General features: G+C 46.3%; 1 protein-coding gene across 4 annotated transcripts in view; it reads left to right on the top strand.

The window, feature by feature from the left end:
- FERMT2 (FERM domain containing kindlin 2) overlaps nucleotides 1–19,180 on the top strand; it is a 931,620-nt gene that overhangs the window by 483,144 nt on the left and 429,296 nt on the right. For all 4 annotated transcript variants that reach the window (XM_069637580.1, XM_069637578.1, XM_069637581.1 and 1 more), the window contains one exon: nucleotides 16,559–16,683. In XM_069637580.1, the coding sequence (XP_069493681.1) occupies nucleotides 16,559–16,683 (125 nt within the window). The remainder of the gene's footprint in view (nucleotides 1–16,558; nucleotides 16,684–19,180) is intronic.

Genomic DNA, 19,180 nt, shown 5'->3' on the forward strand with positions numbered 1-19,180 from the left:
GGGTGAGTAAGGATCCTAATGCGGGTCCCTGGCGTGTACCTCCTTGCAGGGGGTTCCCCATATGTTGCCTAGACACTTAGTAAAGGACCATTCCTCCAGGGGCTCTCAGGCATGATTGCAGAGTGTCTTCATAGGGATTTCCTTAACTCGATCCAAGTAACTGGAATTACCGGTAGAGGAGATTGAATTGCATGACTCGCTCGGATTGTGAGGTTCCCCTTCCGTAGACCCCTGCATTAGCTTATGAGTGCTTTCCATAGGTGAGTGCCATTGTGGCCCCCCCAGTCATGTCCCGGTTCAGCTCCTCACTGTATCCCTAGCCCACCCATCTGACGTTCTATATCCACCAGGTATCTGTTTGCGCCCAGTTGCCCGAGTGGGATCTCGGCATGTCGTTCTTGTGCTCTGTCGCTGCTGCCGTTGTGTGCTTATCTCACTTGCCTACCACAGTAAAGGTAGTTCACGCCTCTGGGCGCCGCAGGCTTAGTGCTGCTTAATGTGGCTCTTCTCGAGGGTTTGCACCAAAGCCCCTCAATGGTCATCATTCGAGCACTGTACGGTCACGCGTGAGCATTTTCACGGAGCACCCAGGTCCACTCCCTGCTTAACGTGCTTCTTTCCAGGCCCCCCTCCAGGCCCTAGGGGGAGCGTTTACATCAAAGCCCCTCACTGGTCGTCATTGAAGCACTGCACGGTCAAGCATTTTCACGAGTACCCAGGTCCACTCCCAGTGACTGCTTGTTCGGTTCTTCGAGAGGGGAGCCTTATGACGTCTTTGCTGACCACCTCTGAGCACTCTGTGGCTCCTCCGGGAGGCTCCACAGAAGTTCATCCGCCATCTTGGACCCAGGTGCTCCGTTACACCGCCATATAAGTAACTTCTCAGAGGGCTCAGATTCTGAATCTTGCCATTCGGCCATGGACCTCATCCGCTGACTGACCCAACTCCTTTCCTATGCCTGAGGCTGGGATCAGCTTCTAGCTTTCTATGATGGGTTGTTGGAGCTGTCTAAGTGACTTCTCTTTTGGCCATCTTGAGCCATGCCCCCTTATTGCATTTTTTAATTTGTCCTCTATATAATAATCCCAGAAGATGTCTTTTTCCCGTATATAGCAACCAAAATATTGCCACAACACACCAAGTTATTCTAACTTTTATGTGCACTCAAAATGATTCACTATTATGGGCACAGAGCCATTATCTGTAAAAAGCATAGTGAATAAAAAGGAAACACATGGGTTTCTAATATTGTGACTATACATTTTAGTTATGAAGTCTTTTTAGTATTTAATGTCATTTCTGTGTCCTCACCTTACTTGCTCTCTTCTGCCTTTGACACGGTCAACCATGCCATCCTGCTCAACCCTCTCTGTGATAACCTGGGTATCGCCGATCAGGCCCTGGCTTGGCTGACCTCTTTGCTCTCCGATCGACCCTCCCAGGTCCAACTTGGGTCCTTCCTTTCCTCTATCTCACTCTCTACCTGTGGTGTTCCCAGGGGTCCAACCTCTCTCCCTGGGTGTTCAACCAATACCTGGCACTTCTTTCCCACTGTATTGCCGCCCTCTGCCCCAACTTTCAGTGATATGCGGATGACACTCAACTCATTTTCAGGCTCCCCTCTACCACTTCTTCTCTATCTCTCATCTCTGTTTGTCTGCTATCCAGCAGTGGTGTGCCGCCAATGATCTCTGCCTTAATGCCAGTGGCTGAGAATCTCTTCATCGGCACACCTGTGCCCTCCTTTCCTGTCACTCTCTGGCCGGCCTCTCTTGGCCCTCCTCCTTCTCCCACCTGTGAGGCAAAAAACCTTGGGGTCATCTTCGACTCCACACTCTCCTTCTTTCCTCACATCTCAGAAGTCTCTAAGAAATCGCACTACCAGCTGCACCTCCTCAGAGGTACTCTTCCTATCCTCTCCTTCCCCCAGAAGCTCACTGCCTCCAGAGCTCTGGTTCTATCTAGGCTGGACTACTGTAACAGCCTCTTTTAAAATCTGCCTGCTTCTACTCTCCGCGACTTGTCCTTGGCCTCAAGCGCAGGGATCTCCAGGACTGAAATCTCTGCATTGGCTCTCAGTGGCTGCTAGGATTAAGTTCAAGACCCTGTACAGTGTCCACAAGGCCTACTGGGGCCTCAATACCTTCAAATCTCCCTTCCTAAACATCTTCCTTCTCGAGCTCTTCGATCTTCCGCCACCAACTCCCTCGGGGCCAGTCGCTTCTCCAAGCAACGAGTTGGTGGTAGATCTGTCTTCCGCCGGGGCCTCCCTCTGGAACACCCTCCCTGCCCCCCTGAAAATTGAGAACCATCTCCGGTTTCGGAAGCACCTCAAAACCCTCCTCTTTGCTTCTGCTTTCTCTCCTCCTCCTCCCTTGCTGAACTCCTAAATGAAACAATCTGCACTGGTTGCCTGGCCACCCTGGGAGCTCGTGCCTAGGTCCCCTCCCCTGCCAGTTCCACACCTGCACTGCCTCCCTGGCAACCACTGCACTTGTGGACTGTTTCTGTATCCCTACAGTCCACTGCCTGCACTTGACACCTGATGTCTGCACTTCCCCTTGCACTTGCCGCCAGCTGGCCACACCCTTCACCTATGGCTTTCTATTTATTCAATATTTTCTACTGTTGATCTCATGTATTGCACTGACCCCTACACCTTCCCCCAGCACTTTTCCCCTGCCCCTGTGCGAGCACAATTTCACGTGACCTAGTAAGATTGCTGTCTCTTTCCTCTGTTCCCCCTCCCTTGCCTTGTTGCACCTTGAAACACTTGTGTATAGGCACGTTATAAATGCTATATATCATTTCATATCATATAATTTGCAGTTTTTATGATGTGTATGAAATAGTTCTTTTTTATGTGTTTTTATATTGATGTGAAGCCCGGCAGTGTCAAGGGCAGAGGCTGTTTTGTGGCTGTGATGGTGCATTTAAAGGGAGTCTGGTGCTGGCTCACCTTTGGTATCCTGTGTCCCTCTACGAACTTGGGGCTTGTGTTTGACGGAGCTGCGGCAAGTAGAAAAGTAACGCTATGCCTTTAACAACATTGCTGAGGACTGGCCATGCCCCCTTACAACACACTATTCGAACAGCAGCAGCTGACCCTTGCGGCGTGAAGCCCGACGGTGTCGAGGGTAGTGGCTGTTGTTTTGTGGCTGTTGTTTTGTGGCTGTTGTTTTGTGGCTGTTTTGTACGTGGGCGCAGAGTGCATCTGTGACGGACTGGGTGCCGCTGAAGGAAAGCCCTGAAAGAACACAGTGAGGTTTGTAAACAGCAATTGAGGGATATTGCACAAGGGTTCGGGCTAAAGACAATCCCTCTCCTTTTGTACATATCAATAGTGCGAGGGGGAGCCGAAGTATTTATCTCACGGTGGCTGTGCGTGGTCAACTGTGGCAAATGATTCTCGTGAGAGGACTCATTTGCAAGGCTATAATTTGACTATCATTAATTCAACCCAGAACATTGTGCTAGTGGATTTTTTTTCTTTTTCCTTATCCTTGCTGGCCAGTAGGTTAAACCCACCCTCAAACTGATGCAGTGAACTGTACGAGGACAGCAGGAAACTGTGGGCTTAATTACCTTTGATCCTGCTTGAGTCGAAATATTCTATATATCACCATAGTTGCTGCGACAGCAAATAAAGTTTTGGTGGAAAGTTGGGCTATTGGTGTATAAAGTGACACCTAAATTGAACGTGTTACTTATAGCTGGTGGAGAGGCATATATTGTGCTGTATAAATGCCTCCAGTGAAAAGGCCCAACCAGACCAAATATAACCTACGAAGAATGAAGGAGCAAACTAAAACGAAGAATATAGAGAATCAGGAGCCTGAGGAGGCGAACTAAAATCAAAAAAGAAAGCAAAGAATTGAATTCCATCTGATCAAGGTGTAATTACTGGGTTCTTTCCTTTGAATCCACTACCGGAAAATAAATTGACAATTATTGAGGAAATTATAGCCCCAGGTCCTAGTGGTATTGGCCTACTGAGTTCAATGAACTTTCAGGATATTGATAACAATTCACTGCTGGAATTGTCTGAATATCCAGAGAGGGATGACACCGCAAATATATACGATGGCGGGAAGTAGTAGTGTAATGCAGGGTGAAAGGCACACTAACACACACCCCCACCCCCTGGACTATCCAACCTTGCTGGGGGCACTGGTAGACTGTCCGCTTCCCCTAACTTAGCAATGGCCTCAATGGAGGATGTTCCTTATATGGAGGCAGGGAGCTTGGGTTGTCCCTATCCTGGGGCAATTGAGATAGCCGAGATACAGTCATCAGTTGCATCCTTGCAATGTGCCCTCAAGATTTTACTACAAATGTCAGGGCACATATTGGCCAATACCAATGTGCTCACGGCCAAAGACCATAGTGGAAAAGACTGTGAGGATGTGGAAGGTAATTTATCGGAAGCTATTCACATTGCCAAAGAGATTGAAGAACAGCAAGATTTAGAGATGAATAGGATTACTCAGAGTTTGGGCATGCCCCAAAGTCAACCACCTGGGCGGAATGATCCAGCTGCCACATTAACAACATTGGGTGAAGATCAGGGTGTAATGTCAGGTAATCATATCTGCCTGACAAAGAATTTGTACCAAAGTGGTAAACCTAAATGGCTATCGCGTTCTGAATTACTGATCAGATTGTACTCCGTCCCACAATTGCGAGTACTTAAATCGGATGATTTCCAATTTGTGGAGCCATTGAAAGGACCCAATCCCAATGTCTCAGCCTTTCACTGTTAGTTCTTGTCAACAGCGCAAATGATTAGAAAGTTTGAAGAACTGAAGGCAGTGGATGTCGAGATCGATGTTGATTTGAATGAAGATCCCAGCTGCCTGTATGTGGAGACAGTTACACAATTGAAGGAAATAGAATGTCGCAGTTTACCCAAAAGAAAGAAGGTGGAAGTTTCGGATGTACAACAAGTCTTAAAATGGTTGGTGGCTTCGCTTCCCGAGGTGTTATCAAAACAATGAGAACCCACTATTCACACATGGAACTGCAGAGGGTTTGCATCTATTGTCATCTGAGGGTTCAGTTGAACTTATAGCTAAATAAAGCTGTATCTGCCTACACGAACCATGTACCCTTTGATACTAGATGGTTGTGGTGACAAAGAGGCAGACCGTTTGGGGGTCTGCTTATGAGGGTGGTGAATACATTAGGTTCAAGGCATTTTAACTCTAAACAAGATAATAACTTGATTGCAGTTGAAGTAGAATATGGATCCAAGGGAAGCCTCGAAAGATTTCTGCTTGCGAGTCTCTATAATCTCCCTGGAACAGTGCTAAGGGAGCAAATCCAAGATGCCTTACATGAGCGATTGGCATCTTGGTTGACACAACTTAAAAACACAGCAGTAATAGTGGTTGGGGACTTTTAACTGCCACATTGGTGGGGGGAATCCCCTAACCCCAAGGTAAAAGAGAAAGGCGCTATGCAACATACCAAAAATGATTTTGAGGGATCGGGATGGGTACAACTTTTTGATTATTGGGAGCTAGAAATGATCAATGGCAGAACATTCAGTGATTATCCGGGTAAGCACACCTAGACAAATGGAATTTCTTGTAGTAATTTATACTACATATTTGTGTGCCCTAAAATGCAGTTGCATGTTGAAGACATGGGAGTCATGCCTAATACATGGAGTGACCATGCCACCCTATTGTGTGCTCTTAATATCCCTAGTGGTGGTCTAGTGGAGAGGTGGATGGGCAAGGTAAATGTGGATAAAGCGGGCATAAGAATGAGCTGGTCTGATAAGAACGTGAAACATGCAACAGAAGCTTTAGCCATTGATAGATTCCCAAATTTACCTGACTTCAATTCTGTCTATTAATTCAATAGAAAGTTGGATTTGTACATTTTCTGATAAGCATGCAGCAGCCCCAGTGGGTTTTATGATTAGAAGTGAGGGTAGAAAACTCCCTTATGATAAGGAGATTAGAGATGCTAAGAGGAATCTTAGAGCAGAGCTCCGCTATGTTAAGAAAATGCATATTTCAGCTGAGTTATATTATGTTAACGTGAGGAGACTTAAGAATAGATGCAGAGCAACCATCAAGGTTAAAAGAAATGCTGAGAAATCTAGCTTGGTAAAGATTAGTGCAGACGATTTGTTCTAGAAAGACCCGGAGTATTTGGACACTCATAAATGAGGTAAAGTGGGACTGTGAAAGGACAACTAGTAAACCCAATCGATGGTGCAGAATGGGTAAAGTTTCTTGAAAATCGGAATGCCCCTTTAGGCATGGAGGATTCAATACCATTGAGTAGTGTCTCATTAACATCACCTTTGGTGCATTTTATGGTGTAATATTGAGTAAGATCAAAGAGTTAAAATCTTCTAGAGTTCCTGGAACCAATCGGTTGGCCAATATAGTCATCAAGAGTCATCCAGAGTTTTGGGCCAGTTTGTTAGCTATCTTGTTCAAGAAGATTCTAGCTGAAGGCAAAATACCTTGTTTCTGGCAAATGGCGGTCCTAATACTTGTATTTAAAAAGGGAAACCGTTTGGACCCTAATAATTATAGGCTTCTATCAACGTTAGATACAACAGGAACATTATTTGCCTCATTAATACTCAAAGAATTGCAGATATGGGTGGACCAATCAAATATTTTATGTAAATTGCAAAGCAGTTTTCGACAGGGTTAGTCTACCGCCCATAATCTCATGGTAATGGATATCCTACGTACTAGGGCGTGCAAACATTATACATAGATTTCAAAGTTGCGTTCAACTCAATCCCTAGAGGTCGTTTGTGGTTGAAATTGGAAGCCATGGGCTGCCCAGTAGGGCTATTGTATTATTATAGATTATTACATCAAAATACTTCAAACTCAAATTAGACCAGGAAGGGCGTACGACAGAAAAGGTCTATCAGAATAGGGGGTAAAGCAGGGGTGTGTCACTGCTCCACTTACCTATAACTTATGTGTATGACATACCAGTGGCAATAGCGGCAGCAAAAAATTGTCCTCCCAAAATTGGGGAGGCCTCCTGCCCTGTTCTTGCGTATGCAGACGATCTGGTAATTTTCGATTATACCATCAGTGGGATACGACGATCTGCTATAGCCTTAAGGGAATATGGAGATAGTAACGGCTTCACCATTAATTTGGAGAAGACTAAGGTTATGAGATATACTAGTAAAAGACCAGCATGAGTCAACCTTATGGTGGGCAAAGTTAAAATCTTGTATGCTCCCCAATATCGTTATTTGGGAATTGATTTCGACCCCAGCGGTGACTGTTACATGCACCATCAGAGCAGCACAAGTTTCTGCCCTGTTCCATAGCTTTACTATTAAGCAGGGCGGTTTCTTATGGAATACTCACCAATTATATATTCAAGTATTTTCCCCGATGATGACTTATGGCCTTGAAGCCCTTCTGCATTCAGATCTGGAATGGCTTCAGGTCATTGAAGGGACATTTTGGCGACGGATCCTAGGCTTACCCCCTGCATACCTATGGCTCTTATAAGCCTAGAGTTAGGGTTGATTTCCCTAAAAGCCATAGTTTTGAAGAAGAGGGCAGGGCTTTAGTTGAAGATGACTGGTACAAAAAATCCACTATTAATAGCAGTCCATCAGGAAATGTCTAAAAGGCATACCACTTGCTCGCTGTATGGTACTATGGTAACATTTCTAGCGGAAATAGGCTGGACCTGCAAAGGAGTGAGCTACTCCGAGGTAGTGCAGAATGCGTTGGGGAAAAGTATTGACCTATGGGATTGGTTGGAGAATTATGCCCATCTCAATAGGTTAAAACATTATCAGTTTGTGCAGTATAGACTGTATTCCTTCAAGAAGCCTCAGACCTATCCGAACCTATGTCCATCTAAAAGGCTCAGATGCTTCATTCTTTTATTTAGAATGGAGCAGCTTCCAACAATGATGGTTACAGGGTGTAAAGGTAAGATCCCTATTGAACAATGATTCTGCCGTATGTGCAAAGAGCAGGAAATTCTGGAGACAGCCAAACATCTGCTGACCGAATGCCATATAATGGCCAGTATAATTAAGTATTCTATTGGTATGTATGTGCATAATTGGGAAGCCATTGGAGAAATGTCATTTTGGCTTTATTGCACTAATACTAATAGGTTGTGCTTGTTAACTGCCCTATGTAACATCTGGTTAAAGATTGAAGCCAAGTTGGGCATAACAATATAAGAAATAGGGAAATTAATAAACAAGTGTATATGATTAACTGATGGTAGTTTTGTTGGGGAGAACAATTCCAAGTATACCTTATACCATTGAATAGAATAAAGAATGTTGTACATCATTAAATGAGTGGAAAGGGAATACTTAAATGTTCAATTGTATTGGATTGAAACCGTTAAGAGACCAATTGTGTCAGAAAGATATATTGTGGACATTAGAGATATGATTGTTTAATTGAATATATTTTATCGTTACCATATGGGAAATTAAGTCTGTTTTTTAATGGTTTTAATATTGTTGTTTTTGGTTTTATGGATATTACATGATTTTTTTTGTATAGTATGTGTAAAGTTTATTATGTAAACTAAATCACATTAAATATTGATGTCTTAATATGTGGATTTTATGATCTGATACCGAAATAAATTCATTAACACTACTATTATGGAGTAAGGAAGATTAATTCAAATGGGCAGCCACTCTTAGAACTTAGTGGCCAAGCTATTTCACAGCCCATTTCTTGTGTTGCAACACCAATCTCACCTGCAGGTTACAAAGACCTTTGCAGAGTCTGTGCTACCCAAATAGCTATCTTACTGATTGTTGATCCTGTCTTAGCTGGTTACTGTCTTACCTGGTTACATTCATTTTGCGACTTGTATTCAACATATGCAGATGGTTTATAAGATAAGGAGCTTTTGCCCTTTAGGTTGCATATGTAGATCCTGGCCCTTGTGCACAATCTGTTCAACCATCTCTGATCTAAAATTCCTTGACCCACACTCATACTTTCCCCTGCTGCATTAAGCCATCTACTCTGACCAGTGCAAAGACCCTCAAACAAATATTCCTTTTCTTGCATTCATGGTTGATTGTTTTATTCTGTTGGGGGGGATCCTAAATTGTGCCCTTTCATGCAGATGGCTCATCTTGGTTGTCCTCTGATCCTTCCAGTTAAGCACACTGCTTTCAGAATAAGTTTTGCTGTATGTAGTTTCTTTTGTGTTTTTGTTATGCATTATTTTGATAAACATATCATAAAAACCACATACAATACATTCATATGAAGCAAATGAGCAAAACATGTGAAATAACTTATTCAAATAAATCAATACATATATAGGTTCTAAGAATCAAACCTTTGTCCACACTTTGGTATACATCAAATATATTTAATGTTCCGATTTAGATACTGGCCCAAACAGTTAAAAACTCAATACAAGCATATACTTTCATAAACATTGGAAAGATAAAGATAATCTAATTCTCTCAAAATAAACTGACAATTGCAGCACATTAGTGTTAAAATATATATATATTTTTTTTAAATATTTTTATTTTCAAAATAAAACAATACAAACCAAACTTGCAGCATTATACAATACAACCGTAAACATCAGTTAATCCCATGTTACTGCGCTTCAAACCCCCCCCCCCCCCCAAGAGCTTATCAACCTTACAGTTCTGTGTACACTTGGTGTTACCGGGCGTCGCCTCCCTCAGAAGCAGCAGGGTCCATTTCCGTGCCAAACAGTCCCGTAATTAACATCCTCCAAGCCGCTAGGTTGCCCACATCTTCTTCCCCGCAATTGCTACACGCTTCCTGCCATACCACTGTTTCAGCCTCCGCCCACTTCTGCAGGTCCCTCCACCATATCTCTATTCTTGGCCCATGGCGTTGCTTCCAACTCATGGCTATCCTCCTTTTAGCAAGTACATACGCCAGGTCTCTCAGTTTCCCGAGATGTTTGGTGTTCCGTGGTCTGGGGAACCCTCCCAGGAGGCAGGCCCAGGCCGTGTCAATGCGTAGCAGGACCCCCTTATCTGCTAATTTCTGTGCCACTTCCCCCCAAAAGCCTTCAATCACTGGGCAGGACCAGAACATGTGTGTCATGTCTGCGTCTTCATCGCATTTCGGGCATGCTCGTCTACCTGCGTTCGCAAACTTGGCTATTTTCTTCGGGGTCATATATGCTCTATGCGTAATGTATAGCTGTATTTGCTGCAATCTAGCATTCCTGGACACTTTCTTATGGTATCCCATGGCCCGTTCCCACATCCCATCAGTCAACTGCGCCCCCACTTCCGCTTCCCAGTCCAGCCTCAAATCCATCAAGTCCTTCCCCACCCGGGTCATCACCACCTCATATAATCTGGAGATCTCATGTCTGCCCTCTGATATATCATATATTGTTCCAATCAGTGCGTCCGGATCTTCCGCCAGCACCGTCTCCGGCCAAGTCTTACGGATGATCTGTACCAACCTTAGGTACGTAACATATTGGCCCCCGTGCAGCCCTGTTTCTTCTCCCAGGTCTGCGAATTCCCTAATGGCCCCATCTTGCCATATGTCTCCCAGTGTGGCCAGCCCAACCGATTCCCAATATGTCCTGATAATTTTCCTAAGCTGGCTGTCCCCCATAGTTAAGGCGACCAGTGGCACCTGTGGGGAACACGGGCACGGGCTCTCGATCAACTGGCACGCTCTGCGCCAAATTCTCCACCCCAGCAGCAACATACTTGGGCGTCCATGCAAGTCCGATCTAGGGACCCAGACAATCTCTTTTAGGTAGAACGGGGCGCAGTCCCGCCCAACCAGCCTAGACTCAGGAGTTTCCTCATCAGAGAGCCATTTAGTCACGTATTGCAACTGGCTGGCCACATATTAGGCCTCAAAATTCGGCAGCTTGATGCCTCCCCTATCGTGGAAATTTTGCAGTTTCCACAGGGCCACCCTGTTGCGGATGCCGTGCCACAGGAAGTCCCTGCATACACTGTCAAGTTTGACAAAGAACTTCCTGGGTATCAGGTATGGTATATTACTGAAAAAGTGCAAAAGCCTAGGCAGGACCACCATTTTGAGCATCGCCCCCCGGCCCATCATAGCCAACGGCAGCTTCTCCCAAAACTGCATAGTCTCGCAGATTTTCTTCACAGAAGCCTCGGTATTGTGCAAGTGTTCTTCCTTCACAGTATGATATACATCAATTCCGAGGTAGCGGAAGGACTCAGTTGCCCAGGGCACGGGCAACACCGACAATCGTTCCAGAGGGACTCCTGCGAAGCTCCCCAGTGGAAACATGCTCGATTTACCGGGATTAACCGCTATGCCGGACAGCTCCGCATACTTTTCCATGACCTCTAAAATGTAGTGGAGGTTTTCCTCCGGATACTTCAGGTACAATAACAGATCATCAGCATATAGGGATATCAAATGGTTCTCTCCTCCCACCTCGATGCCAACCAAGTCATATTGTTGTCTGAGGTACACCGCTAGGGGCTCTAGGGCCAATATGTACAACATCGGAGACCAGGGGCATCCCTGTCTGGTGCCTCTACTAAGTCGCCACCTTTTGGATATCACTGATCCCGTGCGCACCCTGGCCAGTGGCTCGCTGTACAGCAGTTTCGCCCACCCCACGTAGCCAGGCCCAAACCCGTACCCCTCCAAGGCCGCCAGCAACCACGGCCACCTCACTGAATCAAATGCCTTAACTGCATCTAGGGACACTACCACCATCTCTTCATCATTTCTGTTCCCCTCTTCAATCACCTGGTGGAGTTGCCTGTGATTATGGGTTATGTTTCTATTGGGGACATAGCCTGTCTGATCCGGGTGTATCAGTTTACTGATGACCCTTCGTAGCCTATTGGCCAGGACCGCCGTCAGGATCTTGCTGTCCTGGTTCAGCATCGACAGCGGCCTATACGATCCACAGCTTTGTCTCGGTTTGTTAGGCTTGGGGAGTGGCACTATCAGCGCTTCTCTGAGCGTTTCCGGTAACCGACCCTTCTCGAAAGATTCGTTGAACATCTCTAGCATCGGAGGGAGTATCTCTGCCCTATACACTTTATAAAACTCACTCGGGAGTCCGTCTGTGCCCGGGGTCTTGCAGGTGGGCAATCGTTTCACTACCTCCTCCAGTTCCTCCAGTGTAATAGGTGTCCAGCTCCTACCTCTCTTCATCACTAATCCTGGGCAGTTCTATGTCTTCCAATGTGTTTCTGATCTCTGCCTGATTTCCTCCCCCTTTGTCCTCATACAGTGCTCTATAATAATCAAAGAAGGCTGCATTGACTCCTTCTTGGGTGTCTACCTCCTCCCCGTCCTCTCTAACTATCATCCTGATCGGGGGCCTAGGGGTTTCTCTCTTATATAGCCATGCCAGTAGGCGGCCAGTTTTGTCTCCACCCGCATGCTGCCTCTCAACATATTTTCTGTAGTTAAGGTTGCAGAGCCTCTCCCAAAGCTCTGAACACCGCTGCTGCAGCTCAAGTACTAAATCTGCGTCCCCTCCTGCCTTGCTGCATTCGCGCTATGGTTGTCTCTCCGCCTTCTCTAGCTCTATCAGAGCCCCACCTTGCAGGCCCTTTGACTTGGAAATGGCGTCCCCTCGCAACACAAACTTGAATGCCTCCCAAAGTGTACCAGCCGAATCTACACTGCCCGTGTTAACCTCAAAGTACCCCTGAATCGCTTCCCTGATGTCCTCCCTGAAGACCGAGTCCCTAAGCGCCTCCGCACGGAGGCGCCATGTAGGTATCCGCGCACGAGGGCGGCCATACTGCCAGGTCAACACCAAGGGCGAGTGGTCCGACAGGACCCTCGCTCTATATTCAATTTGAGTGGTCGCCATCACCACCTCTGACATGGCAAAGAAGTAATCCAATCTCGTGTGTAGGTGCTGTGGGGCAGAGTAGTGAGAATACTGCGAGGTATCAGGGTATTTCAGTCTCCAAACATCCGCCAGCCCAAAGTCGCCCAGCAATGTCTGTAATACTCTGGCCGCCGGGGTGGGCCGATCAAACTTACCGTCGGACCTGTCCGCCCTTGGGTCGAGAACACAGTTAAAGTCCCCTCCCCAAATAATCGCTCCCCCCACACATGTGCCCAGACGAGTGCATAGGGATCTGAAGTATGCAGCAGCATTCTGGTTGGGAGCATATGTGTTAATAATGCAAACCTCTCTGTTCTCTATCAGGGCTCTGAGCATGACCAGCCTGCCCTCCGTGTCCACCTCCTCCCGTGTAACTCTGAGCGGAACGTGCGGTGCTACCCAGATTAGCACTCCCCTAGCATAGGCAGAGTAGGGGGAGCCCACCACCGTGCCACTCCACTTTTTCCCCACCAGTTCCTGCTTGTGCCGGGTCAGGTGTGTTTCTTGCAGTAGTGCAATGTCAATCCTCTGTCTTTTGAGGTACAACATGACTTTGTTCCTTTTTAAATAACTATTAAGTCCCCTGACATTCCAGGTGACAATCTTAAGGTCTCCCATGGCAAGTGCGTTTCTTCCTGCCTCCCATGTAGCGATTCCCAACTGCCCACGTGACACAGATGGCGTCTCGGTCCAGTAGCTCCTCATATAAGCTCAAACTCCCTTTAACTATACACACAACAAAACCCCTGCTTCCCTCCCCTCCCCGTACCTTCCCCAACATCACACCCCAACTGCTGCCCAGCTCCAGCCTCAGAGCTCAGGCACCCCCACATCTAGCTCCGCAAGCACCGGTCGGTGCATGGAGCACAGTAGGGTGAGGTCACCCTAGTGGCCACCCAACTAAAACTATTGTGGGGTAAAGAGTATCGCCCTGTAAGGCTCCCGGTCAAATAAACATTAATCACAGTGTCTTTGACAAATAGTGCAATCATCTGACCTTCTTTACCGAAGGTGTCACACCGACTATATTCAAGTTCCACGAACCACGCCATCTTGCGATGCCATTTTACGCTTCCCGTATCTCTTCCGAGCCCTTTCTGGGCCGAACTTCTGATTCCTGGGGGCATCCTTGCGCATCGAGCCATCCCATGGCATCCTCCGGGGTCTCAAAAAACACAGTTTTATGTGCATGAATGACCTTCAATTTTGCAGGATAAAGTAACATGTATTTGTGGCCCGCTTCTCTCAGCCTCCGCTTTACAGACCCAAAGTTCATGCGACTACGCTGTACAGTCAAGGTATAATCTGGATAAGCCGTGATGTTTGCCGCTCCTCTCGCGATCGTCCCTCCTTTACGGAAGTATTCCAGTAACCTCTCCCGGTCGCGGTAGTTGAGGATTTTGGCGATCATAGGCCTAGGCGGGTTCCCCGGAGGCGGCCTCCTCGTTAGGGCTCTGTGTGCTCTTTCTACTGCAAATCCTTGAGATAGGGCCCCTCCAGGTATCTCCTGTAAGAACATGGATTCGATGAAATCCGTAGGGTCACGGCCCTCCATCCCCTCCGGTAGGCCCACGATGCGGATGTTGTTGCGACGGGCTCGTCCCTCTGCCTCCTCCGCTCTGCTCTCAAGGTTGCCCACCCTTTGTGTCAGGGCGTGCAAATCGGCCTTATGGGTGGCGCAAGCTGCAGTATTCGGGCCAACTTCTTTTTCAAGGGACTCTGTGCGCTCCGCCAGGGCCCTGACATCCTGTCGTAGCAAATTAACGTCCTCTTGGACCTCTCCAACCTTGCGGTCCAGCGCCGTTTTTAGTTCAGTGACAGCCAGTTCCAGCTTTGATTCCCAGGCCGCCCTCAGATCCGCAATCGCCGCCAGGATTTCTTGGTTGGTGCACGAAGACGTCGCGCCACTCGCAGCCAGCGCATCCTTACTTTTGATAGTGTCCTGGCTCGGGGACGTCCTAGTGAAGTCGTCTAAGGTGGGCTGTTTCACCTTCGGTCGCACTGGCCTGCTCGACATGACTCAGGGAATCAACCGGCTGCTCAAGTAGCCAGTGTGCGTACAGTGCACCTTCACAGCTGGGCCACTGTGCAGCTCGCTTCTATTCCTGTCCCGGGTCCTGGTCGGCCATTTTGAGTCACCCTTTGTTCCCGGTTTCTTTTAACTCGTCACCGATCTCCGTCGCCGTTAATCCTGTGCCCTCCAGAGGTTCACAGTGCGTGGCCAACACCTTCACACACCAGCATGTGTATCGTCGGTGGTCAGTGGTCCGTCGTACCGCACATATTTGCCCGGATCGTTGTAGGATCTCGGGAGCTCCTCCAGAACGCGTCCTCCTACATGGCTCTCGTAGCCCCGCCCCCCCATTAGTGTTAAAATATTTGACTTCAAATCATTGTGTACACAGTGATCGCTGCCTGATACTCCAGACATGCAATACATATTTTTCTGTAGAATAAATTGCAAAACTGTCTAGAATTGGAGCATAAGGCCAGTGCTACAATTGTGCTTCTCACATGTCTTGGCCAGAAAAGAGGCTGAGGGTTATTACTCATCGGGAAGTATTGACAAATAAGCAAGAAGTGAACTGGATTTTCAATACCTGGGCAGAATGGGCAATAAGGAGAATCACTTGCATCCCATTTATTGCGCACACTTGGCAATGGCAGTATTCTATGAGAGATTTTATGAACAGTGTGCGCTCAATTTTTGGATTAAGTCTAAATACGCTTCGGAGCCCATGTCCAGTTTATTGGCCCAGTAAACTGACAAAAAGGTTGACTTTTCGATCTCCATGCTATCGTCTGTTCCGGCTTAAGTTTGTATGCTTTTTTTGACTATGGCTTTAAACCCGAGACACACACTGTTGGGTTAAGCCAAATATTTGGTTCAGATTTGATATGGGCAAACCATGGAAGAGTGTTCCTTCTAGTTTGGGATAGTAAATCCATTGCCGTCTCCCCAACTGACTAGAGGACCAAAGCCTCACCCAATAGTAAACGGGACGGGCAGAACCTCTTTACACGCTGTATTCACGTTTCAAGACACACAGGTAAATTGGGGCGCGCTATGTGTTTGGATATCAGTAACTTCATCTGGCACTGAAAATAATGATGAAATTGTAATTCGATAAAATGGGTTGCTAATCAAGAATGTCATTGGCAAAATCTACTAATTAGTTTTAAAACCGAATTCCTTGATAAGGCAGCTACATGGCTTACTTATTTACAAGCACATTTCCTGCTATGCTTTATCTAGAATTGATGCTACATTTGGCCAAAAGGTCCAAAGCCATATTTCGTTAAAACATGTCGACGTGGAGCATCGGCATGCAAGGCAATATCCATGCTTGGAGCAGGTCACCAAATTCCTAGTAACCGCATTTTTTGAAAAAGCTCTGTGGTCATGTCCCCAGTGTAGGCGCCCCCAACTAGTTGCAAGGAGAAAGATCAAAGACTGAGCATATCAGAATCCTCAGAGGTAATTGTTCCTTTTTTTTCATTCCTCTGGTTTTTCCTTTTTATTTTTTTATTTTTATAATTCTGAGAAAGCCAAGCAGTGTGTCATTTATGATTTATTTATTGCCATTACAAAATAATTTAACTGAATCCTGGTTTCAGACATTTCCATTATTTGTATCCATACTGAAGTTGTATGGTTGATTGCATGCATTTTTAAACATTTATTAATCTTATTTGTTGCAGGCCCAAAAAGTTAACCCTTAAAGGTTATAAACCTTACTGGTGTACTTTCAAAGATACAGCAATTTCTTGCTACAAAAGCAAGGAAGAATCCAATGGCACTCCAACCTACCAAATGAATTTACGAGGTAAACCCATTTTATTTTATTTTGACAGTTGAAACTGATTAAAGTGACTTGTGAATGTTTCAAACATTTTGTTTAATATATCAGTGATTTCTTAAACTAAATGCCAACAAAGAGCAACTGGGTGTTGCTACAATGCCTCTGGACTGCTGAATGACATGCTGGCCAAACTATTCATGGTGCAGACTAAAATTGAGTAGTAGATGGCAAAATGTAAAAAATGACATGTAACGAACTTCTTGTCTTGGTGATTGTGACCAGATGGAAAAGGGGGTGGGTGGCGGGAGGAAAACAGATCAATGACATTGGGGCTTGCCGGTATGACTGATGGCAGCCAAAACTCACCCTCCCTGCCTCACCAGCATGGAGACTTGTCCAACCCTCCCTTTCGTGATGCGGGTAAGGGTTCTCCCCAGCAGTGCAGTCAGCGAGCAGTGGACCCATCTGGCGAAGAGGATGACAAATGGAAATGGAGCTAGTTTAAGAAGCGCAAGTGGCAAATCAATACAAGGGGAAGGGCCCGACTGCACCAAAGTCCAGCAATGCCGTTCACAAGGTTAACGTCTGGGCTGCTGGAGACCCGAACACAATCCCAAGCACCCACACCTGAACTCAACTTCACCACTTCGTTGAACTGGGGGAAGTCCCGAACATCCATGGAGACCCGCACTGAGTGAATCGGTGGGGCTTAGCCCTGTTTTGAAACCATTCAGAGGCACAGTGTCCATGGAGAAAAGGACACAGATTGGATAAGGACAGCGATCCAATTGGAGCAAGCCAAGGAGAATGTGAGTACAGTAAAGAAAGTAGATGATTAGGGGGGGGGGTTCTATGGAGGTGGTCAGGCGCAGGAATGGAGGAGGGACAAGAGGCCACACTGATCGAGCAGCAGTTTAAGGCTGAGAGAGTTGGAAACCCACTGAAAAGGGGGTGATATTGATTCTGCATTCTGAATGGGTGCATGTGGGTGGTAAGCGGAAAAGTTAAGGGCTGAATGCTAATTGAATGAGACCGGGCAAAGGCAGAGTGGGTGGGTGAGTGATAGTAGTGGGAGGACATGGTAGCAGGAGGAAAGGAATAGTAGTGGGAGAGTTGTAGAGGAACAGTAAGATTAGTAGGAGGAGTGAAGAAGTGGTGGGTGAAAGTAGAATAGTGGGAGGAGGAGCAATAGTGGAAGGAGGAGTATACGAGCAAGAGTCGGAGTGGGGGGTGAGATGAGGTAACATCCAAGGTTGGAGGTAGGATGAAGGCAGAGTGACGCATCAAAGGGACAAGACTGGTGGGGTGGAATTGAGGAGGAGGAGGCAGAGTAGAAGGACATGGTAAGTATGACTGGTCGTAAGTGATTGCAACAGAGCAAGTGCACGGCATCACTGGATCCCCTAGACCATTAACCACTGGATAGAGTAAGGAGAGATAGAATGTCCCTGAAGAAGTCTGAGAGCCAGTGTCTCAGGGAAGCCTCAGATTAAGATAGAAACACAGTATGGGTCGGATCTCTAGTTCTAACCTGAGGACATGGATTCCTGGGCTAGGGAGGGATCTCCAGGGAGACAAGAGAGGGGGACAGCCCTATGGCCCTAAAAGGTTTAATTAACCCCCTTAGACTGATAATGAGCTGCACGAGTATTTGTACCATCTGTGACATTTAGGTTCAAATAATGTTTACATCAAATGTAGCAAGAATATAGAAAAGAGTTTGAGTCTGTTGCCAGGCCTAAAACGTTCTAACAGAGGCTCAACCAGTCACTGAGCTATCAGACTGAGCTGCATCCTACACATTAAAGATTGCTCGGACTCTAGATTTAAAATTGGAAAATTCAAGAGGCCATACAACCTATTTATGATGTGATCGTTTAAATATGGCAGTTGAAAATGAGTGGCGCTCTTGGTAATTGAGCTGAACCTACACAGTTTCGAAACAAAATAGTTTTGACATTTTATATAAAACAATATTTAACCAAATTAAATCAATCTTTGGCATTTAATAACTGAGTGGTATAGTGTTTTATTGCTATACTAAATACTTCACTTGTGGGACAAGGTTATCTGTTTTACTACTGCAGGTAGAGGCTGGGGACTGGGGGATACGATTGCTGGAGGTGGTATAAGAGATAACCCCAGTCCTTTCCAAGGTGATCTTGAAGTGCAGCCATTGCCAAACTCAGTAAAGAGATGTCAGTTGGGCAAATATGCTTTGAAACTGATGAGTGAGGGATAGGTGAAGAATTACTGTGATTAAAAAAAAAAAGTCATCCCTACCTTTTTAAATTGCACTGGGCAAGTGGATGCTTAGAACGTTGCCTCATTATCTTGTCAGGGTGCCATGTGCACAGTTGAATAGAATAGTCATCGTGCATAGGTTGTTCAAACTCGGGGGCATATACTTTGTGTCAAAAGGAAAGGATGTGGTACGAAGGAATCGGCTCAGCAGAGGCGCTGGATGAGGGGGAATGCACTTGGAGACACAAACCCAGAGCGCCAGATCAGCAAGTCACCA

The sequence above is a fragment of the Ambystoma mexicanum genome, chromosome 14, assembly GCF_040938575.1.
Source record: "Ambystoma mexicanum isolate Mex_15411 chromosome 14, UKY_AmexF1_1, whole genome shotgun sequence".
NCBI lineage: Eukaryota > Metazoa > Chordata > Amphibia > Caudata > Ambystomatidae > Ambystoma > Ambystoma mexicanum.